The sequence below is a fragment of the Diorhabda carinulata genome, chromosome X (genome assembly GCF_026250575.1).
Source record: "Diorhabda carinulata isolate Delta chromosome X, icDioCari1.1, whole genome shotgun sequence".
In the NCBI taxonomy this organism is placed as follows: Eukaryota; Metazoa; Arthropoda; class Insecta; order Coleoptera; family Chrysomelidae; genus Diorhabda; species Diorhabda carinulata.
This window is the reverse complement of record NC_079472.1, coordinates 5824416-5848695: the sequence shown is the minus strand read 5'-3', so window position 1 is coordinate 5848695 and position 24280 is coordinate 5824416. Positions and strand designations below refer to the sequence as shown.

At 34.9% G+C, this 24280-nt stretch overlaps 1 protein-coding gene across 15 annotated transcripts in view; it reads left to right on the top strand.

Annotated features, from left to right (window-relative positions):
- Positions 1-24280, top strand: part of LOC130902116 (centrosomin) — a 101540-nt gene that overhangs the window by 54744 nt on the left and 22516 nt on the right. For 3 of the 15 annotated variants that reach the window (XM_057813955.1, XM_057813954.1, XM_057813962.1), the window contains exons 3-8: positions 7407-7597; positions 9781-9951; positions 13405-13527; positions 21374-21683; positions 23217-23665; positions 23770-24000. In XM_057813955.1, the coding sequence (XP_057669938.1) occupies positions 7407-7597; positions 9781-9951; positions 13405-13527; positions 21374-21683; positions 23217-23665; positions 23770-24000 (1475 nt within the window). Of the gene's footprint in view, positions 1-4272; positions 4584-7406; positions 7598-9780; positions 9952-13404; positions 13528-18028; positions 18174-18237; positions 18482-21373; positions 21684-23216; positions 23666-23769; positions 24001-24280 lie in introns of those variants that run through there. The other 12 variants (XM_057813959.1, XM_057813958.1, XM_057813963.1 and 9 more) reach the window with 9 other exon arrangements.

Sequence of the window (24280 nt, the reverse complement as noted above, 5' to 3'; positions counted from 1 at the left end):
TGAACGATTTCACTGATTTTCAGCTTATTACGATTTGATGTAACTTCACTCTTATTTTTTGGTCTAATTTGACAGGACTATTATATCAAGAGGATATTATTAGATCGTTAGAGACGTGCAATCCCATTTAAAAAAAGTTTCATCAGCTTTTAATTATTAGTACATTTCCAATAAAGTATGTTTTTCAACAAAGTTTACTCAATTTTTATTATTTTTATTCATGATTTCAGCCTACCACTGGATATTAACAATTGTATATTATCATTCATAAGTACTGACGATGTTAGTATATACATATAAATATCATTGACCGTTGTCGTCACTTAAAACGCGAGATTGTGTTGGTTAGAGGTCAAATGAACCAGTGCATTTTTATTTAGTCTGCCGCCGTTGGACAATATTAAATATTTAGAACGTAATCGTTCCTTATTAATATTGATAGGTCAATCACATGATTTTTAATGAGGGTAAGAAACAAGCTGAATAATGATGATCGGACGAGTTTGGATAGAAAAAGGATCTCTATCGCAACATCCGTGGGTGGTTTGAAGGAACCGTGACTGTTAAGAGCTTGACAACACTTAAGCTAGGTTTCTGATGTCTATTTGACATATAGGAGTGTCTCATAAGCAATGTCTGTTTTCATATATGAAAATTTCCACGCCTCAATTCAAACATGTCCTAACTTCTAAGACTAATATCTAATTCTAAAGTACTTTCTTTAAATCATTCTCTCTTTGGTTATTGACGACGCAGTTTTTATAATAAATAGTATCCAGTGTGATTAACATGTTTTCTTGGATTATTAATTGTGATTTCAATGCTTGCAAATTGCTTTTTTAGACGACGCCATCTGAAAGTTGTTCGTTCTGTATTCATTTACATACCGAAAGTTGCGTTTGGAGTGTTCCATGTAGTGAAAGTGACAGTTCTGTACTGTACTGCAAAACACTTTCGGGACGCTCTGCCACTTGAATGTTGACAGTTGACAGTTTCACTTCGATGATTTTGCATAACCTAAAATTTTTAATTTTCTGAAATTATTTGTTTTGTCTAAATTAATGAATATGAATGATGATGAAAAAGAAAACATCAGCGATGAAGAGTTACTCGAATCCACGCCACCTGATCTCACCGAAGAAAACAATGCGGCCGGTCTTAATTCGTTGCCGTATAAATTTCGTGGAAGTTACGAAAAACAGTACGAGCTCTTTATGAAGTGGTGTCACCAGAGAAAGTCTACACTTTGGCAAATACAGGAATGAAAGTGCGCGTCACTGGATGATGGTAGTAGGGATTAGTACGATCCCTCAAGGAAATATACTTGACCACTATTGTCAGTTCTAATGTGTCATTGTTTTGACTGGATACCAAATATATATTTTATTCTGAGGTACAGAATTTAGTACTTTGATTGATTTACGTACTAATTCGCCTTTGTTATCCGATTACTTTTTATATACAATTTAACTTCATGCCTCTCGTACGTTTCTCGACATTAACTCTGTATTTGCCAAACTGTAAGTATTTATATTTTCTGCCTTTCTACTGGACTGGACTGAGCTAATAGTCACGATCAACCCGCTGGACACCCCTGATATGAACTATATTATGTTTTTCAGAGGGAGTAAGAAAACTACTTCTATAAGAATGATAAATATCTATCTCGTTCTACTCGCGCGTGCGAATCGAAAAGTGCAAATAGTATGTTTTTACTTCGGGTTTATTTTTTTATTGACAACGATGTAAATAGATTACAAGATTTTGAATTAATCTTTTTGAAAATACTGCGTAGATCTGAAACGAAAGAATGTTTGTTGGCACGTAAATTTCTTGGCTTTTTTCCATCTTCCCACTATAAAATTTGTTAGTGGAACGTTACGAATATGATTTTTAAAGAAACATGCAATATACAGTTTCGGGCAATAAGAAACGGATTGTTGAAGTTTAGTGGATTATCCTTAATAAATAACCTACCATAAAAAATTTCAAATAATTTACCTCAATACATATCAAGTATTTAGGTGGGTAGCTCAATTCAGAATAACTGTAAGGAATCGCACCTCTTGCTCTTCTAATAATGTACGGTAGGGATTACGAGGGTTGTCTTTGTCTTTTCTGGGGTAGAATCGCCCTGCTTCGAGTGTTTTTTCGTTTCTGGAGTATAGTTTTTTTATGTAAAAAGCAAGCACCAGAGGGTACACACTTTTACAGTCAAGTAATTCGAGTGGTTCCTACCGTGTGGAGATATTGAACATCTATAAGTTGTAGTTATCGATAAAGACGTGCCTTGGCAGCTTTTTTCCACAGACTTGCACTTCTCCAAAGGAAAAAGCACCGATAAATTGACGTCCGCAGGCGAACTTGGCGCTCATGAGCCACGTCAGCCTATCAATTAGGTCTCTGCTCTAGGTAGGATTTTGTTGAACAGTTTGTTTCAGCAGTAGGCTCTGATCATATTTCGAACTTTGATGTACTTTGCGTGACTTGATTACGAACATGTACCCGACAATTCCTGCTGGAACACCATATTCAACTTAGTTAAGGAAAAGAAGAAAATCATTATTTTTGTTTCCATATAATTTCATAATGGTCCATTCATTTCCATCTCCACAATATTTTACAACCAAATAAAGCACGATACACGATCTAAAATATACGTGGATCCAAAGAAATAATTTGGCTCGTTTTGAACTACTAAACTAAACAAGTTCAATTTGTTCTTTCTTTTTTAACTGGCCTTACGGTTCTTTGAGAAATTATAAATAATTTCTGTCCTGAGCATGGTGCCTCCAACATCGAACCCTTGGCTGGATCAGGTCGTCCTCAACGTCCTCCAACCGGTGAAGGCGCGGTCTTCCTCTCATTCGCCGACTTCAAGGAACCCCTAACATATTTCTCATCCTCTCCACATGTCTCAACCACCTCAGACGCGCCCAACGGATAAACGCCACCAAATCTGACTCGCCATACATCTGTGTCAGCTCAACGTTCCTTCTTATCCTCCACGCATCGTTCTCGCAAACAGGGTCAAAAATCTTTCGTAGGATCTTACGTTCCCAGCAGCTCAAAATTCGCTCACTTGCCGTCATAGTCCATGTCTCGTATCCGTATGTGACTACGGGACGGATTAATGACTTGTAAATTGTAAGCTTTGACTTTGAGAGCTCTCTTCCCAGAAGCATCTGTTCCCCGCAACAACCCTTGCCTTGTTCTTTGTTGTCACGTTATTATCTCCATTTATCAAGGCCTCAAGATATTAGAATTGGTGGCACACAGACAAGCGATATTCTCTGACCTGGAACGTGGTTGGGGAGGTCGGGGTTGTCCTTGAGGCTCTCATGTTCATGGTTTTTTGTTAATTGATTTGGGTCCTCTTCAATTGCTCGCTCAAAAGGCTCCTGAAAGAACCCCGAAACGGCTCCTGCCATGATGTCAACGTCATCCGCATAGGCGAGTTGCTGTGTCAGCCTATTGCAAATAGTTCCGTTCAGATGCTTTTTGGGGCACCTTTCATTGTTGTCGCTAGTGGGTCATCCTGATGTAACCCTGTATTCACAGTAAAAACTGTGCCTAGAGACACCGATATCTTCACTCTGCCAGAGGCGTCCCAAATTGTCATTCCCACCATACGCTCCAGCTTCTTTGGGGCGCCAAACCCCACTAGTTCTTCATGCAGCTGGTCTCTGAGGATACTGTCGTACGCCTGGTGGAAGTTAATGAAGAGATGGTGAAGATCGAAATTGTACTCGTAGGGTTTTTCTAGGGTCTGAGGGAGCGTAAATATGTGATTAGTAGTGGAACGGTTACGGCGGAAACCATTCCAATTTGTTGCTGGAACGTAAAATTTTTTGTTCATTTCTTGAATTTGATACCGTTGGAACGCAATTTTTATACTGCGTATGATCAAGTAGTTACAGACAGTCTGCTGACACAAACCTAAATACAAACTAATAAAGTTACAGTGAATTAACGTTGAAACTGATTGTATCATTGTAATTTTAAAGAGTTTTCGTAAATGAGTTCAAGTGGGAGCTTCTACTTCTGTTTTATTATTTAAAATTCACTATTAATACAGTGGCGCCTTTCTACTTTAATGACTGTAGACGGACACTTTCTGATACACTGATATGATTCTCCTTACCTCAACCCTCTTTAGTCTGCATACTTTCAAATTTTGGTGACGTTATTCAAATGTGACATGACATACGTCAGTTTTTATACTGTATGATTTGTAAGTAATCAAGTTAGTAAACAAGCGAAACGTCACATTTGACAGACTTCATCAATTCGAAAAAATCTATTCACTCAAAAATTACACGTTTGTGGCAGTCGAAGAAGTTTTTTGTTTGGTATTTTTTAACTTATCCAAAATTTCATTTAATGATTTGATGAGAAAAGCTATTTTTTGTTAGTTGTTTGTGGCAATCGAATATTTTTAATATGCTCTACGTTGAATCATTCCAAATTATAATTCGACGGAATGGAATTGAGTAATGGACCAGACACGAACCCGTCAAAACTATCAATTTACAGTTCGCAAACATCTTTTGACGATGCAGAATCAGACACAGATGAAACCGGTAATTTTTTTCCGATTTATTTCTTAATTATAATTTCTTACAAAATTTCTTTAGCCTACCCTCTTAGGATATATCACTACTAAACTTAAAAGATAAAGAGATAAATTCCGAGCTTCGAGTTTTTTTAAAAAATTATGTCTTAATGGTCTTCCGAGAAAGAAGAAAAAAAAATTAAAAGAGTTCCAATTAGAAGGTGGCCCAAAAAGAACGCATGAATTTCAAATCAATATAATTTGCTTTATATCGATTACATACAAAATGGACTCACATGAATACAATGTTTAGATTATCCAATTTGACTTTGTTCGTTGGAATATCGATATGCACTGTTTGTAGTGAACTGATCAATTTTAGGAGATTACTTCATACAGATGGCCTCCTTCTGCGTCGATAAACATCAAAATTCTTTCTTCGAGGTTTTCTATTATTTTTGACAATCACCGTTCAAAATTGGAGCGCGCCACCTAGTGCAACTCCAGTTGTGCGAAAAGATGCAACCCAATGAAGTATTGTGTTGCAACCAGGTGTCGAATGTTCAACAGCGAAAACGCCATGCGTCACAGTCCACTGCGCCACACTAAAGAGAAAGAGGAAGACATCACTTGGTGGTATCACAATAGTTGTATCACGAACGACATATTGATCGCACTATTTACTGCTACCACTACTTCAACACTCATAATTACACGCGTGCTTCGATAACCAAATTTTTGTCTTCAAAGGTCGAAGATAAACTTTACCTAACTGGTTATTGAAACTCATGTCAGGTAGTCTAATTATGAGTGATGGTATAGTGGTACCAGTAAACAGTAGTTCGATATAAATATCACCAATACGGTTCCAGAAATTCCAACTATTAGGATGGTCCCAGAAGTTCCTGGCCTGAACTAGAAATGGCGGCTCGAAAAATACCACTGAAGTACACAATGCTTCAAGTTTGAAGACGTTACGTTGTTTAGTATTTGTTTGGCAGCTATCAATAGTTGTAAATATGGAAAAAATAGGTCATCGTTATTTGATACAATATTTTTATTTGAAAGGCGTTAGCCTAACCAATATAAAAGCTGAATTAGATTATACTCTGGATGAGACTGCTCCATCGTTATCAACAGTAGCAGCAGAATTTAAACGAGGCCGTACGACCTGCGACGATCAGCATCGCAGTGGTCAACCAAATGAGGTGACAACTCCAGAAATGTACTGGATGATCCTCGACTGAAAAGTGCGCGAGCTAGCAGAGATATTAGGCATTTCAAAAAGTGCGGTACATCGCATATTAACTGAAAATTTGGTGTAAGTGGAGTAAGTTGTGCGCAAGATGGGTGACGCGTTTGCTCCCAATGGAACAAAAACAGTGTCATGAAGATGTTTCCATCGAGTATTTGGCAACGTTTCACAGAAATAAAATCGAATATTTGCACCGTTTCATAAACATGGGTGAAACGTGAAAGAACAATCAAAACAATGGATTGAGAAGGGAGAACCGGCTCCAAGGATGGCAAAGACCATCCATCTCCAGGCAAGCTCATGGCGTCGGTTTTTTGCGATACGCGTGGGATAAATTTATCTGTCTATCTTGAAAATGGAAAAACTATTAATGGCAAGTATTATGCGAATTTATTGCAACGTTTGAGCGAAGAAAGCAGGCGCATTTGGCTAAGAAAGTATTTTTTGCATCAAGACAATGCAGCAGCTGACACGTCCGTGGCTCGGTGGTCAAAGCTTTTTTAACAGTGAACTTAATGAACATCGCTGGGAAAAGTGTATGGAGCTAAAAGGAGATTACGTTAAAAAATAAATATATTTTTTCCAAAATTTTTGTAAAGTTTCTCGAAAGTTTCCCATTTCTTCATAGTTCATAGTAAAATTGTCAAGGACAGTTGAGCACATATGCTTTCTGATGGGTGCGTCGTTCCCCCTTTGAAATTTCAATGGCCGATGTCTTTTGAAAAGCCAACCAGGCACCTTTACTTGAACCTTTTGACGTTAATGGGCAAATTTCGAGGTTTGCCCTAGTGTTTCATCCTGGCACGTGTGAGTTCCGGGCATTCACCGATGACGTGGTGTGCCGTTTATTCCTCCTCTATGCACCAGCGATATTACGGATTGTCTGCGATGCCCATAGTGTGTAGATGGCGAATTAGATGAGCGTGTCCAATTAAAAGGCCTTCCACCAGTTGAAATTCGTGCCAGTGGAGCAGTAGTTTGGCAAGGGAGGCAGCTTTAGCTTGTCCCATGCAAGCAGACTGATAAGAAACGTAATAGTAACATTTTTGACTACACCAAGAATGAGTTCTGAGCCCATCGGTGGATTTATTGATCCCAATCTGAAGCGGGTCAGCTTCATCCTTGCTCTTGTCGCCAATCTCGCAATATAGAAATTTCCCTAATAAAAGCTTGGTTTAGTTTGAAAACGTGTTGTATTGAAATAAACCCAAAGGGCAGATTTGCTATGCCAAACTTTTGCGGGATTGTTCGGGATATGACATCTTGATGACAAATTTTCTATTTTCTATCGACCTATTTTGATATTTTCTTATTGAGCTAAGCATTTAATTCCTCAGTTCTTTACGTTGAACATTATATTTAATAATAACTTAACAAGAAGAAAAGAAACTTCTGTTTAATAAGATATAAATAGTTTCTATCATAGATATATATTCATGTATTACTTACTATATAGGTGTTTAAAATTAATTAATTTCTTTACTCTTTACTCAGAAGGGGGCTAAAAATTTGTATTTTTCGTGGTACAATTGAACAACTTTCACTGATTTTGGAGGTCAAGTAATTTGTTGTAATTTAACAATAATTTTGTTTCAGATACGATGGGTCTTCGGTCTCCCAGCGGACCTATGCGTGGACGATCTGTCAAAGAATTTGAAGAACAACTTACCAACCTCAAAAAAGAAAATTTTAATCTTAAACTTAGAATATATTTTTTAGAAGAAAAGATGGGCAGCAATTTTACTTTAGATAAGGATAATATTGTTAAGAAACATATAGAATTACAAGTAAGTTGTGCACCTGTTGATAATTGAAGAGATTCTTATTATTCATAGTACATTATATCTCGAAAACTATTGAAACTTAACTGTTTGATTGGATAGTTTACACATTTTTTTATAAATTATTTTTCTATGTTTATTGTGTCATAAGCTACATTAAAGTTAATGAATAAAACAAACATAGAAATCCCATATCCGTAAAGGTTTGCAATTTAAATTTTCTTGAAGTTGCTTTGCTGTGAAATTTTTCTTAAAGTTCCTGTCAGAATTAAATAATTATGTCAATAAATAGAATAAACCCATAGATCTTGTATTTGTAAAGATTTGCAGAATGATTTTTCCTAAAGTTTCTCATAGCTTTTGTAATACAGGGTGGTGGGCCAGAAAGTTTTGCGAATTTATAAAAATGTCACCTCGGCAAGATATCAGTTTCCCAGCAAACATCTGGTTAACGACCGTCAAAGAGGCATTAGAAGCATGACATATCGCGCCATCTTGTTGAAACCTTGTGGTACGATTATAGGCTTCAAATTGTTGCAGTTGCGGAAAGAAAAAATCCCTTAACATGGCTATGTATCGTTCATAATTTACCGTGACAGATTGCCCCTGTTGATTTTGAAAGAAATACGGTACGCTGATATGGCCGCCCAAACGGTTACTTCCGACGAATGCAGAGGCTTTGGATGTTTTGCAGGTGGATTCTCTGCAGCCCAGTAACGGCAATTCTGTCTATTGACATGCCCATTTAAGTGAAAATGGGCTTCGTCGGAGAACAGTATATTGTTGAAACTGTGAAAGCGTTCCAACATTATTTCAACAAAAGATCGTCTCAAAATTAAATCATTTGGCGTAATTCCAGATCTTTCGACAAAATTCGACACAAATATGTTCTGGATACCTCGGCTGATCGCTTGCGAGTCGATAGACCAGGATTACGTTGAACTGAAGCTCTAACTTGTTGAATTGTGTCTTCTGTTCTTGTTGATCTTGGGCGACCCGTAGGCTTCTGATTGAGAGTCGAACTTTATGACCCACGATCGAATCACACTTTACCTCGGACACTGATTTATCTCATGTAATCAAAACTCACGCCGAACAATAGCGTATGAATCGCCATTTTTGTAAGTTTAATGCAGAATGCACGTTGCGCTCCGGTGAAGTGATCCATCGCAACTCCTCTCATAACGTTCAAACGAAAGAGAGTTTGTAAAATCGTTAGCCTTTCTGGCCCATCCCGTTTTTTATAATTTTGTGTTGTTTATTGTGTCATAAACTGCCTTAAAGTCAATGATTATAATGCATTTGTGGATCTCATTCCTAAAATTTGTAACATAACGTTTCTTGAAGATCCTTACTTTAATAATTCTGTATTATGAATGATGTCAAAAACTCCCTTAGTCAAGGAATTGCACAAATGTAGAGATCCCATTTTCGTAAAGCTTGCAAATGTTTCCCCGTTCTTTACAGCTTTTACATATGTGTCACAAACTGCCTTGAAATCAATAGGAATAAATTTGAGGATCTTTTATTTCTGTTATTTGTTTATTTGAAGTTCCTCGCAACTTTTAATAATTCTGTACTATGTTTTGAATTAAAAACTGCCTTGAAGTCAATGAATAGGATAAACTCATCGATCCCATACCCTCAATGTGTCCAGTATGGTTAATCTTAAAATGCCTTACAGCATTTACTTATTTTGTAATGTTATTGTGTCATAAACTGCCTCAAGGTCAATGATTAGAATGATTTTGTGGATCTCATATTACTAAGATTTGTAACATAACTTTATTTGAACTTCCTTACAAGTTTTAATAATTTTGTACTGTGTATTATGTCACAAACTCCCTTCAATGAATCGCAAAAATGTATGGATCTCGAATTCATATCAGTATAAGTTTCTTACAGCTTTTATAATCTTTACTTATAATTGTGTTATAAAGTGTCTTGGAGTTAAAAAATAAATTCAGGCTCTTATATTCGTAACAGTATATCAAAACTTTTTTAGACTATTTTCCTCCAAAACCCCATATATATTTTGCTATTTTTGGACATATTTTCGAGAACTGGTAGACAGCTATAATATTGCAGTTTGAAACAATTCCTTTCTTTTACTTATGCAGTGATAGAATCAAATCAAATAAAACAAAAATGTAAATCTGTATAAACATTTCCTTAATTAATTTTCTAAGGTTGACTATGCGAATTTAAAAAAAGAAATGGAGGAAAAACAGGATCTGCTGTGCCAAGCTGTTAAAGCGATGGAACTACAAGACGAAGAACACAAAAAATATGCAGCGGAGAAGGAATACCAGTTGAACATGTATAAACAAGAACAAGAAGACCTCAGAGTACAGTTGCAGGTATGTAGCATTGATTGATATTTTTACTTACTTTAGCAAACTGTATGTAGAAGTAATAGGCATTTGTTTCCTAAAGGCCGCTTGACATGATGCAAGACGAAGTGCAATGCAATGCCAGATGCAATATTTCTTTATTAAAAGCATACGCAGACGAAGTTCAGCTAAAGGCCGCTAATCATGATGCAAGACAAATGGCAATGCAATGCAAGACGCAATATTTTTTGATTAAAAGCATGCGCAGATGAAGTTCAGCTAAAGGCCGCTATTTATGATGCAAGACAAATGGCAATGCAATGCAAGACGCAATATTTCTTGATTAAAAGCATGCACATGCGGTTTGGTGTCATTTTTATTGTGTGCAAGCTGCAATTCTAGGTTTAGCAAGTGAAAGTAAACTGTACCCTCTAACTTAAAGTCATGGTGAACGTTAGCTTTATGTATCGAATTTGTTGTTGTGATTCCATTAAGGTTGCAGAATTTATAATAATGAGTTGAGATTTCTTCATGTAAGAAACAAGCACAAGAGGATAAACCCTATTACACTCAGTAATTCGAGTGGCTTCTGACATTAGCATTTATAGTACTCCTTCGAAGTAGACCAATTATGGGCCAATGAAGATTTTCGCAAGCTTTATTTTTTTGGCCTGAGGACATCGTCCAATTGGACATCAACTGCAGTCTTAAAGGTATTACCTGTTGTCACTATCGCATTGGATGGATTAAGGCTATATGTAGACCACGGTGTAGGTAGGAATAGGTCTCTTTGGTTGAGTAACAGAGGAGACGAAACTAACAAAATTATAGTTTTAATTTGCAATCTTTTTAATATCAAGCCTTGGTATACAGTTGATTCAAAACTAGCGCAAGGAGCTGAATTGGGCATTTTTGAATCCGCTATTTTTTAGGCAGACTTACAGCTAAAGGCTGCTATTTATGATGCAAGACAAATGGCAATGCAATGCAAGACGCAATATTTCTTGATTAAAAGCATGCACATGCGGTTTGGTGTCATTTTTATTGTGTGCAAGCTGCAATTCTAGTGAGAAATCTATTTACTTTTTGGCTTAACAACCAACCTATCCATCAGGTTCCAAAAGTAAAACAGATGTAATTATTGACATCAATTCGCTGACCATTTTTTTACTTCGCTACTCACTTATTTTTGTTATTCTCATTTTAAAACCTTCCACGAAATATTGAACAAAAATTGAGGTTAGGATTTTATTTACTTTTACTATTGGAATTTTTATTAGTGGCCGCCATAATGCAATGGAAAGAGACTTGGTTAATATCAAGCGACGCGCAATATTTCGACAAGCATGCAATTTCTTGTACCATGTCAAGCGGCCTTAAACCTCAAAACTCCAATTTTTCTATAGTGTATATCTAAAGACAGTTGAATATTTGTAGAAATTGAAAATGGCTAGATTTTTTGAGTGTTTTTATTTTATATATGGCTTTTAATGCGTGTGTCAAACTTTTTGGACATTCATGTAGGTGTTGTAATAAGGCTAATTTACTTTCTCCTGCAACTTGGTCTTAACTGGTGTGTCCTTGAATGTTCTTTACCTATTTATTCTGAAGATAATATTCTAAGGTCTTGGATTTGCTATAAAAGCAGTGCAAGATAGAATTAAAAGAAAGTTCACAGATGTATCGAAAAAAAAAATACTATAAATGTAGAGTAAAAAAGAAATCGTACTTGATTTCCGAAATAAATGATTAGGTCCGGTATTTTATTTGATTATTTGAACAAGAAAAAGGAGATTTCCAATGATTCAGGATCGTTTAAATCCGAAGAAAGTACCATTAGAATGTTTTTAGATACTTAATAAGAAAGAAATGAATAAAATCAACTGTTGGTACTAATATCTAGAGGCAACTACTCACCAAGTGGTACTAGGTATGTAACATAACTTGCCCTTAGTTTAGCAAGTGAAAGTAAACTGTACCCTCTAACTTAAAGTCATGGTGAACGTTAGCTTTATGTATCGAATTTGTTGTTGTGATTCCATTAAGGTTGCAGAATTTATAATAATGAGTTGAGATTTCTTCATGTAAGAAACAAGCACAAGAGGATAAACCCTTTTACACTCAGTAATTCGAGTTGCTTCTGACATTAGCATTTATAGTACTCCTTCGAAGTAGACCAATTATGGGCCAATGAAGATTTTCGCAAGCTTTATTTTTTTGGCCTGAGGACATCGTCCAATTAGCCATCAGCTGCAGTCTTAAAGGTATTACCTGTTGTCACTATCGCATTGGATGGATTAAGGCTATCTGTAGACCACGGTGTAGGTAGGAATAGGTCTCTTTGAGTAACAGAGGAGACGAAACTAACAAAATTATAGTTTTAACTTGCAATCTTTTTAATATCAAGCCTTGGTATACAGTTGGTTCAAAACTAGCCCAAGGAGCTGAATTGGGCATTTTTGAATCCACTATTTTTTAGGCAGACTTGTTAGCAATAAATATGTAAGTGCTCAAGAGCACATATATTTATAGCCAAGCGGTCTGGAAGGTACTAAAGACCTCAAGAGCTGAAGCTAACATGAGAGTGTTAACAAACTCTAAAAGGAGTAGTTAATAGAAACAGAAAAACCCTTGAAAGAGTTGTCAAAAAGAGCAATCACTCCATATTTTGAATCAGAGCTTTACTGTGACCCCATAAGATGTCAAATTAACAACGAACTGAACAAATAGTTAAAGCATAAGATGAAGTCTTACCATTATAAGACAATACAGAAGATTTTTAACAATATTAGTCAAGAAAAACTTCTCGAGATGTCCAGAAACGACATTAAACTGGTGGTCACTGCCACGTGAAATACCCCGTTAAGACGATAGGGATGGTACAGGACGACGACTGAAGATTCTGCAAGCAAGCCATAGAAAAAATTTCCTGCTCATTTCAGGATAAGGCTTAGGTACCTCGGAAAAGGTGCTAACACTAGGAAATAACCTCTTCTGGGTCTGAGTCTTCATATTTTGGAAGCAGAACAATGAGATGAAGAGTCACGTAAAAACTACTCACCAAACAATCTCTTCCTTGTAGTATAGTTGCTTGTCATCCAACCAATCGGGTTTATACTTTATCTAGGCCAGTACCAATACTTGCATTTTTTTTTTTTTAACTTTTTACACTTTTTGTTGTATACCAACTAATGTAGGGGGACGACTTAGCTACTTGTCTTTATATGCATTATTCGATGAATTAGTTGTACCTAAACTAGCAATAAAGGATTAGCGGTCTATTGTGGAACGGTTGTTGAGGATTTAGTCAGAAGCTTCTTATTACCAAAATGTGTCACTGGCTCTTTCTCTATGTCAAATAACACCACGAGTTTATTTCTTCGATCAACTTGGGTCTTCTTGCCCACCTATTAGTTCAATATTGAATTCTGTTGTATATTAGTCTATCTGTATAATTTATAATTAATAATGTTTTTTAAGGATATTAAAAATGATTCGGAAGCAACTTCATATAGAACCGATACGACTGGATTTTGCAGTAGTAAAGCTACGCATAGTACAACAAATGAACTACAACAGCGAATTAAAATTTTGGAAAATGAGGTATTGAAAGTATAAAATCACGAAACATCTTCTCACTTCCATTTTGATTTTTTTTTCACGTACTTATCACTTATTTTTTCGAACCATACAGAGTGACTTGGTTGCAATTTTACCACATTTGAGTATCATAATATCTGCATTGGTATACTGTACCAATAAATTATTTAAAATAAGAAAAAATTTAATTAGAACTCATTGTGGGTACTGGAAATTACCATAAATTGATTATGAAGTGTAGTTTGTGGTGCGATTATGTAAATGGCATCTTTCTGAGGATATCTATTAAGAAAACTTCCATCTCAAACATTGAGAAACATTCTTGTGATGCTCAAAAATGAGTAAAGTTATTGGAAAGATACTTCAATTCATTGGTGGGAGTAACACAACTCGGAACCGTTTGTCAATAAATTTTGGTTCAGTTCAAATATCGTTGGATAGATTTCAGAAACAAAAACTGCAACCTCAATTTGAATATTCGATTAGAAACTAGAGGAAGTTGTTCTGCTCTAATAAGACAGAATGAACATGAAACAAAACCCGAATTTTTTCCTTTTGCAGCAGGGGTGCCACAGGATAGCGTACATCAGATAAACCAGAAACACAGTACACAACAACAGGAAATTTTGCCGAAGACACAGTCTTCTACTAACAAAAATCGAAAAATAGCGACATAGATCGTAGTAACATTGTGGGCGGCCAAGGGGGCGTAGAGCACATGGGACTTCAAATAGGTCCGTCATGCCACACTTGACTAATGACCCTTTAGAAGCTGTTCAGTCGCTTTGGCATGAAACCTGTGATGTACCAGTCCGGATCATTCGTAATACCCATGGCGTGAAGATGGCGCCTTAGATGACCATGTCCGGTTAAAAGTCCGGTCATTAGTCGGATTTCGCGCCTATTAAGTTGGAGCAGTTGTTTGATAAGATGTGCAGAAAGTCCATCTATGTCCATCGTTTGTCTCATGCCCGGAGTTTCTATTTCAAGTGAGTGAGTAAAACTAAACAATACAGACAGAAAGCTCAACTGGTAATATCACAAACAAAAGAAAATAACTTGACATAGAAGCTAGAGAATTACATTGATTGATAAGGAGATGCCAATCGAAAATCAACTAGTAGAGGCTCCATGGTGTACCAAATCACACCATTCAGGTGGATCTGAAAGTACCCACAGTACAAGAAGTTATATAAGTGAGGATCATCAAACATAAAACCATCCAAATCCAGTACCAGAGGAATTGTGAGTTAAATCGAGAAACCCGAAAGGACTGAAAAAAAATTGGCTAATAGACCTATTATGACGACAAATAATTTTCGTTTATTTCCATTCGTTTTTCAGGATACTTCAAAGACGTAAAGTAAGATCGTGATTCCTGACTTCTCCGTTCAACTTGTCCCACAACAACTCAATCGGGTTGAGGTCGGACGACTGTGACGGCCAAATTATCACTTTTAGTACATTCTTCCTTTCCAATTATTCCAAATAATCTTTGCACAGCTTCGAAGAAAGCTTGGAATTGTTGTCATACCGGAAGATAAATTTTTTGCCGATCAGGCGCGGGTCAGAACCTACTACATTTCATTCTAATATTTTCTTATATTCTCCTTTCTGCAAAGTTCCTTCTATTTTTACCAGATCTCTAGTCACCCTTCATCCAATTCATCCCCAAACCGAGCCTTCGCCGTGCTTCACAGTTTTTCTTTGACCTGCTCACAAACACTCTTCTCTTAGATCCAAAAACCTCAAACTTTGTCTCATCACTCCATAAAACTCTCTCCCACTCTTATACATCCAATTTTTATGTTTTTTAGTCCACTGCAACCTCTTTATTTTGACGTCTTAAAAGATGATTTTTCATTTACACCCTTCCAAAAAGGACAACTTTTCTTGATCTCCTTTACACTGTAGAAGTTCTCAGAGGCAGATCACGTTTACTGATCAATACAATACGTTTATGGTTTTGTGGTTTTTCGAGACCGCTATGAACGCTTTATATCGACAAAACTCCTGGTGGATGCGTATTTTTTCATCTTTTAGTCCAAGATACATCTAGGAATTTTTTGCCTAGACTATGAAGACTTAAGACTTGTGATTAATGCACGAGTTCAACCGATAGTTCTGTGATTTTACCTATTTTAAAACTTACAAGTCTGAATTCTCGAGGACGTAAACAATTTATAGAGAAAGATATGAATTACAGCACGTTCTTTCGTCTCACAGGACTAACCAGAACTAAATAAAAACATCGAAGAAATACTTAATAGTTAAAGAATAATAAACAAATCAGCAAGTACCTATTTGCAACTTTTAACTTGTCGCACTCATCCAAAATATAAACATGCGCTCGTATAAAGTAAACACATAACGGGCACTATTATTTTTGGTTTGTGAACATAGGCGGATTTGAACATTTGCCGCCCAAACGATAACAGTGTAGGTTCAAGCCGGTACTACACAATACGTTTAAACATTCGCGTTTCATAGTACGGCTAAAAATTGTAAAGAAGGCTGGATGCAGTGTTGCAATCACACGATGCGTGCAACGTTTGCGCCAACATTCACCTTCCAACGTTGGCTGAACATTGGAGGAAGTGGCAAAAAAGTGAATTTTTCTAAAATAAACTAAATGATACTGGCAACTTTGTTTTTTCATACAAAACACGCAGCATCCACACGCAAGAAGACAGAAGAAGTGTGTAGTTATACAACAAGTTATGGTTCAAATTCCCTTTCAATGTTGGGTACTGTTTTGACCCGGGTTAAAAAACCAACTTCCCATGGACAACGTTGGAAGAAAAGCATTCGTCGAATGACATACGCACTTTGACCACACGTATGCGTCCAATCAGATCAGCGTCCAACGTTGGAAGCATTGGTCGCATCGTGTGGTACTGGCTTTACTTGGTACCGTGGCAACGCGACATATCGACGGCAGAATTGTTCAAATGGGTTGAAATGTTAACATAAACACGCCTCTTGTAGTTTCTGCTATTGTTTTTACCATAAATATTATGTCACAATATTAATCAATTGGCAAACGTATATAAAAACAGAAAGAATGTTGGAAAATTTATATGTTGGTTTAAGAATAATCAAATTCAATAAGATGTATTGAGAAATTATGAGACTTGACTCTAATAATGATTAGATTTAGGATTCGAGACATATCAAGTTTATTATTTTGTAATTTGTACAAATTCTAAAAAAGGACTATGCATTGACACAATTCGAATTTTAATAATAAATGTGCTCCTTTTTTGAAATTTCGTTCTTGTTAAGACGAAATTTCAATAAGCTAAATACATATATTAAATAAATAATTGTTTTAATTTTCGACGCTGAGATGTAAAAATTGATGTCCGGGTTATTAGAATACTTTTGCGGCGTATTTACAATGTAATAAACGTAATTTAGTCGCCTAAATTGAGTTATTCAAACAAAAACACGTAAATGAGATCAGAAAAAGAATACAAGGTCTTCACTATGAACGTCCCAAAACACGTTCCCGTCACTATTATAGTATTTGTGCAGTAGCGGTTTGAAGCGAACATATTTTTTTCTCGTAACCAAAAACTGGAGCAACGTATCAATCTCAAATTTTTCGTTAAATTGAAAAAAACTCCGACTGGGTGCTTAAATTGTTCCAAGAGACCTATAGAGACATTTCTCTATCTCGTGCGCCTGTTTTTGAGTGCCGGGACAGCACTGAAGATTACCCCAGGTCGCCCTGTGACTGCTTCAACTCGGGAAACAGTAACCAAAATCAACCAAATCGTGAGTGCAGATCGTCGAGTGAGAGTCTGGATGATTGCCGAGGCTGTAAACGCCGATAAATAAACGATTAGAAAAATTACCCACGACAAAAGTCTGTGCGGAGTTGGCGCCAAAAAATCTGACTCCTCACCAAAAGCTCTTGCGTCAACTGGTCTGCTCAGATTTCCTTGAAAGGTTAGAAAAAGATCTGCTTTAAAAGGGACCCGATTTAAGTCGATGGAAGCGGTAAAGCAAAAAATGGCAGAGTTTCTAAAGACCCTCACCAAAGAAGACTTCCAGAACTGCTTCGATCAATGGAAACAAAAGTATGGAAAGGTGTGTGGTGAGGGGAGGGGAATATATTGAAGGGGAGCATTCGAATGTAGAATACTTTTTATAATAAAACTCTTTTTCGTAACCAGTGTCGTTATTAAATAACCAGATCTCGTATACAGCTGTCACAAAACAACCGTATGTAACTGAAACATAATAATAATTGTTTTTTGAATGACTGTACATCAAAACAAATGAAAATTATTACAAAGTTCTTATGACAAAAATAGTGTTTACCAGTGTTATCTAATACTCGCGAGCAAATTAATTAAAATAATGTAAATAAATATTCTAATTGTTAATAAAAGTTTATTTTAAAAACTTTAAACTTAAGTTGGTACCAACTAAATCACTCTGTATAGTTCGCCCAACTTTTCAATATCTACTTTTATAACTGTAGTTTTTTTACCTCGTTCTTTATTACTTATTTTCAAAACAACTTAATACAAAATTTTAAACTAGCATTTAGTTGTAGTTTTATATTAATGATTGTTATTGTTTTTTTTTTCGTGGTGTTGGTTTTAGAAAAGTAGTGTGTTTCTATATTCACAAAAAAAGTACAATCTACCACTATATATTTCATAAGTAACTGATATTTACACTATCTGACGACAGTTTCGACAACTAAGTTATCGTCTTCAGAGATCTAAAGTAAACTAAAACGTATTTAGTCCTTCATATATACAACAAAGGGAATATGATTTAAAGGTTAAACTTTCCTGCTATTGTAAGGTTTCCCTCGAGGGTGCATTGGAATAAAAAATTAAATATATTCGTTGTTATAAGTTTCAATTTCCCTTCAATCTCTGAAGACGATAACTTGATTATCGAAACGTATATCAGACATTGCAAAGTATACTGTTTCGTAAGTATAATAACCAAAATAATTATACACAGTGTGTATCTAAAATTGGTATAATTCTTATTTAAAATTTACCCGAAATGGTCAATATAGATATTTAATATGATTGTACAGAATAAGGTTTTGAGCAAAAGAATTGGGATGATCTATAGAAAATATTCCATGTGACTTATACTTTTGTGTACATAAGTTATCAACACAATATATTGTTTGATACGGGGACGGTTTGACTGAAGAGTGACTTTTCTGAGATTGACAACACTTGCACTATGGGAAGTAACTTTTCCATTTAACAGACACTTTACAGTCCCCGTACAATGATAGATATATGGGTGATTCCATTATAACTGTGATATTCAATGTCCTGTATTGTTTTTTTGTACTAGTCATTAATTAATAATCAATTAATAAAAATTTTGTGTTAATTGAATAATTCTTAAGATATTTAAACATTATTTTTATACAATATAACTTGCCACTTAAAGAAAACTTATACTACATCACTTGAATGTCAGTACCGTGTCATGTCCATTCCTAGAATTTACCGATAAATTATTAATTTTTTTTGTCGTAACAAATGATTTAAACTAATTACCTTATAAATTCTAATGTTTATGATCAAACTGAGGAAAATTGATGCACTTGTTGTTTAATATCTTAAGTTACCATGTCAGTACCGTGGATAAATGAGTCAGTACCGTGGAACTCAAAATCCGACATTTGTGTCTTGCTCGTGATACTTTGAAGTTGTAGTAAATTCCTCTTAGAGTTTTATTTTTACAGTAAAATAGATGAATAATATGCATAAAAAAGTTAGAAAAGTTAAATTTTAAAATCTTGAAATTTTGAATACAAAAAATCACAGTTAGAACGGAATCACCCATATGGTGAGATAGTTCATGTGGTATGGTGTTTTAAATTTTGAAGTCCAGTTTTTTTTATTGATATAATTTTTGTTTATTTTTCTTTGAATATTTTATCAATCCATAATTTTTTCTGTGTATAGTTTATGCTTTTTCAATAGCTGCTATTATATATTTAGTAGTTTTCTATCAACCAAATAGTTAGTTTTTTTTTTTAAGAAATAGGATGATATGAATTCAAGTTTAAATGTCTTGAAGATCGAGCTTGCTTTAGTACATCATTTTATTTTCTCATACTATAGTTGATATTATTTAGGGAATTTAGTTTTAATAACAAACGTTTTTTTTTTGTTTACTGTCAAAGCAGTATATCTATTTCCCGATCTTTGTTTGCCTGCTGCGTGTAGATGCCTGTGAATATCGATCTTGACCTTCTGTAGGTTGTAGAGTTCGGGAAAGACGTGCCATAGAAAATAGTCCCGATAAATTGACGTTTTGGGCGTCTGCAGGCGAACTCTATGTTTATAATCCACGTCTGCATGTCGAATAGATCTTACAAATACTATTCTAGGCGGGATTATACTGGACAGTACGGAAGAGGATCTGCCGTAGTAATATCTGTAAAACAGAGTCAGGTCAGCGACCTTTCTTCTATGCTCTAAATTGTCCAAGATTCTGGTGAAATGTACATCGCCTATAAGTCGAATTGCTCTCTATTGTATTGAGTCGAGTATTCTTAGGGTATCCCTTGGAGGTTAACTCCAAATGTGCGGGCAATATTCCAAACATGGACGAATCTGGGCTTTGTAGAGGGTTCAGAAGCTGTTACGGAGTATATAGTTGAAAAGTTGAAAAAATGAGAAGAAGAATGGGGCTAAGAAAATTCATCTAAATTGATTTGAATATTTATGTTTCTAAATCGTTGATTTTAGGTCTGTTCTGTTATAAAATTAGTTTTTATTATAATTTTTGAAAGTTGAAAATATTTTGATAAAGACTGAAACTAGTCGAAACGTCAAAATTTTTAATTGTCTTTAAAAAATTATAAAAAATACTAATTTTGAAACAGAAGACGATTTAGAAACATAAATATATATAAAAGGTCTAAGAACTTGAAAAAATGGATCTAAATGTTGATATACTTAAAATATTTGGTAAATTTTTCCTTATCACAGAAATTCCACAGGTTTTTTCTCATATTATATAATTATTTTCTCGTTTTCTGCTTTCATATAATTTATAATGTCTTGGAAATATTTCCAGTCATGTAACGTGATACATAAGAAAACATTTTTAGTTGTTGCAACATGAGCATAGCTGATTGTTTTAAATTTGGCCGGTACATTAAGGAAAAATTGATACATAAAATGGGTCGCATTTCACATTACTCGCATTCCTTATCCTTCTGTTATAATTATTATTTAAATTTCTTGGCATTAAATATACTTTTTGATGAATTATAAATAATCTGGTTACTGTGTCGCATGCAGGATGCATACCCTTCACATATTCTCCACCACTTTAGAAGTTTACATCCAGGGTTATAGAGTACACTCTGATTTAACTCTAAACTGATTATCTGGATCAAAATCACCAAGGTTGCGAATTTCATTATTCGTTTTATGCTAAAAAAACCTAAGCTATAAATAATAATCAAAATTTGTATATTAATAAACTTTGACAGGGCAACGCACAGAACTTTACGGGATGACTGAGAATTTAAGGGAAAATAGGCCAGTTTTACGTCCGGCATACCCTTTTAAAAAGCTAACTTTTTATCCCGGCGAGAGAAAAATGTATCTTTAATAAGGCACAGCATTTCTGAACACCTTGTAAAATTGTAAATAATTTTAAAATGTGACGACTAATGATGGCTCTAACCCCTCAAATTTTCAAATTGATATCTCAAAGGACAAAGGAGACAGTAAACTTTATCACACTAAACAATTACCCTGCATACAATTCCATATATTGGGTGTCATCGATTTTTATATGCCCCTACTAAATTGATAAAGACTGTTTTACATTTCAGATTCATTTAGAGAAAGAAAACAACGCCTCGCTACAATTCGTCATTGGACAAACCGAAACGTTAAAAATCCGTTGTGAAAATATGCAGAAAGAGATGCATGCTAAAGAAGACATAATCAAAAACCTCCAAAACGAAAATGAGACTTTGAGCACTAGAATTACGGCTAATACAATGCAAATGAAAGACCTCCAAGATAAATTAGATGTTATGTATAAAGAGAACCAAACTCTCCTCAAAAAGATGCTAACCGACAATAAGAAGTTTGAGGAATTGGCAGAACAATATGCCGAACTTAAAAAAAAATACAGTGGTATGTATAAAGTTTAATTCAAATATTTATATATGGGCGAATTGAAATTTTAATTATTTTGTTTAATTAACTGAAGTTACCTACTTGTTCACCGATTAACCTACAATTGAATGTATAATTAGTGCTTTTAAAATTATAACTTTCACTTTCATAACTTTATATTTAAAAACATCATTAACAAAAAAAAACGTTACAATGTTGAATGAATTACATTAATTTCAAACGATTGAATTGATAAAACTCATTGAAATGGTCTTCTTCTTCTTCTTCTTCTTCCTTGTATTAGTCGTAGTCGCCTGTTTTATCTTCGACATCCTTGCCTCCTATCCTGCTTCAAGGTTGTCGCTCCACCTTTTTCTGAGTCTGCCGGTACTATCCATACGACTCATTCCATTCTTTCTTTCTTGATAGAACCCATTCGTTGAAGTCATCTATTTTGCACAACCTTCTGATGTTCTCACTTCTTTTCTTGTCCAGTAGGGTTTTTCCGGCTATCCTGCATAGCACTTTCATTTCCGCTGTTTCTATCATTCGTTTGATTTTCGCCGTTTCTGGCCATGTCTCTGTGGTGTAGGTCAATATGGGTCTTACCGTGGCCTTATATATTCTCGATTTGGCCTCTATTCCGATATGTTTATTTCGCCATATGGTTTCGTCCAAACATTCTTAAGGCTTCAGTTGTTTGCTCTCTTACGTCTGCAAATCCTGAAATCTCGATTCCTAGGTATTTGAATTTCATTACTTGGTGAATTATCTTGTTGTCTATGACTAGCTTACATCTTATCGGAGTTTTGTATGTGGTAATACACTTTGTTTTGGACACAGATATTATCATATTGAAATATTTAGCTGTGCAGTTAAACACATATAAAAGCCTTTGAAGACCATCCTCATTTTTTGCGACTAGAACAGCATCATCAGTGTAACATAATACAGAAATATTTCAGTCCCCCATCTGGTAGCCTCTCAGCTTTCTTACTTTCTTCATTGAAATTGTATTTACAAGAAGAATTCTCATTTATATTGAAATTAATGCTGATTGAGTATTTATATATTTATATATTATATGTTTGTGTTCATTTAATGTCTAACTTCTCTTATATCATGTCAGCTATTTATGGGGTGGAATTTCTTCTTAGGTCGTCTATTCTACTTCAATTCATAGCTCTTTATCGGATCTACCTATATCATATTTTTCTATATAGTATGTTTCATACTTAGTGTAATTGTAAACGTATTGAGAATAAAAAATCTTAATAATACTTCTAAGATGTTAAGGAAAAGAAAAGAAAATATATAAATTGAGACACTATAGAAAATCTCACTAATCTGTGATCTAATTTTTCCCAGAAACAAAAAATTATGATAACAATAGAGAATTCTACAACATAGATCGATTTATAATAGTATTCCTATGTGGTAGTTTTTGTCGTTATATAATATATTTGTAAATGAGACGTTTTTGCATCAAAAGTCACTAATATGGTTTCTGCTTGTGCTTAGCTAGTACTAATAAAATTTTATATTAACTAGGTGTGAAGGCAGACCTGGAAAGAGAACACAAAAAAACCGAAAGAGTCAAGTCAGCCAACGATACAAAAGTGTCTGAACTAGAAGAAGAAAATGAAAAATTGAAATTAAAATACCGAGAACTCCAATCTAAATTTGATGCAGCTGTGACTGAAATAAGGAAAAACCAAAATCTAGCGGTGTCTAAGAGTCCGATGCTGAAATCTAACAAATCAAATACTGACTGTCGTTCTGTTTCAGTTCAGGACCCAACAACACCTACAGGAATTGCGGAAAAGAACGCATTACATGTACAGATAGCTTCTTCTTCCGAAAGTACAATATCTTCAACTTCTTCTACGTCTTTAACGTCTCCGTCTACTAAGCCAGAAAAATATAATGTCGACTTTGAGGAGTTGTTGAAGAGTTCTAGAAAAGAAAAAATTATTAGTCTATTCACGTCTCTTAGACAGGTAATAATCATTATTATTAAACTTGATAGTTCTCATTCATAAGACTTATTATAATCGATAATATGTTGATTTTCGAGGTTTAGCGTATTGTTATTTTTTTTTAGGATTACGAAACCCAAAGGCAGAAACTATTCAAATTGAAAACGGAGCAATTCAAGGCATGTGAGATAATAAAAAACATGATCGAATCCAGGAATAAGGCCAACGATGAAATAACCCTTTATCAAATGCAGATAAAAAATCTCGAAAAAGAATTGGAGTCGGTGGTGTCTAAGCCTACTAGTGATGGTGACGTTGCTCCCTTAAGAGAAAGGGCTGTTAGGACCAATAATGAGGTAGATAAACAAAAGGAAAATGATAAATTGGCTTTGTTTCGATTCCGTAATGGCAGAATGTTTGGAAAGCTCACCCCTTGTATATGTAAAGTAAACAAAGAATAAGTATGATGATTATTCAAAAGATGAATAACTAGAATAAATAAACATTATTGTGTTTGACACTATTATGCCATTACCTCAATACCTGATAGTATAACATTATTTTTTTTATTGTATTTTTCTATTATCCACTCCTCATTTAATGTTTTCAACTTAATTCGCGTTTAGTGAGGAAAAA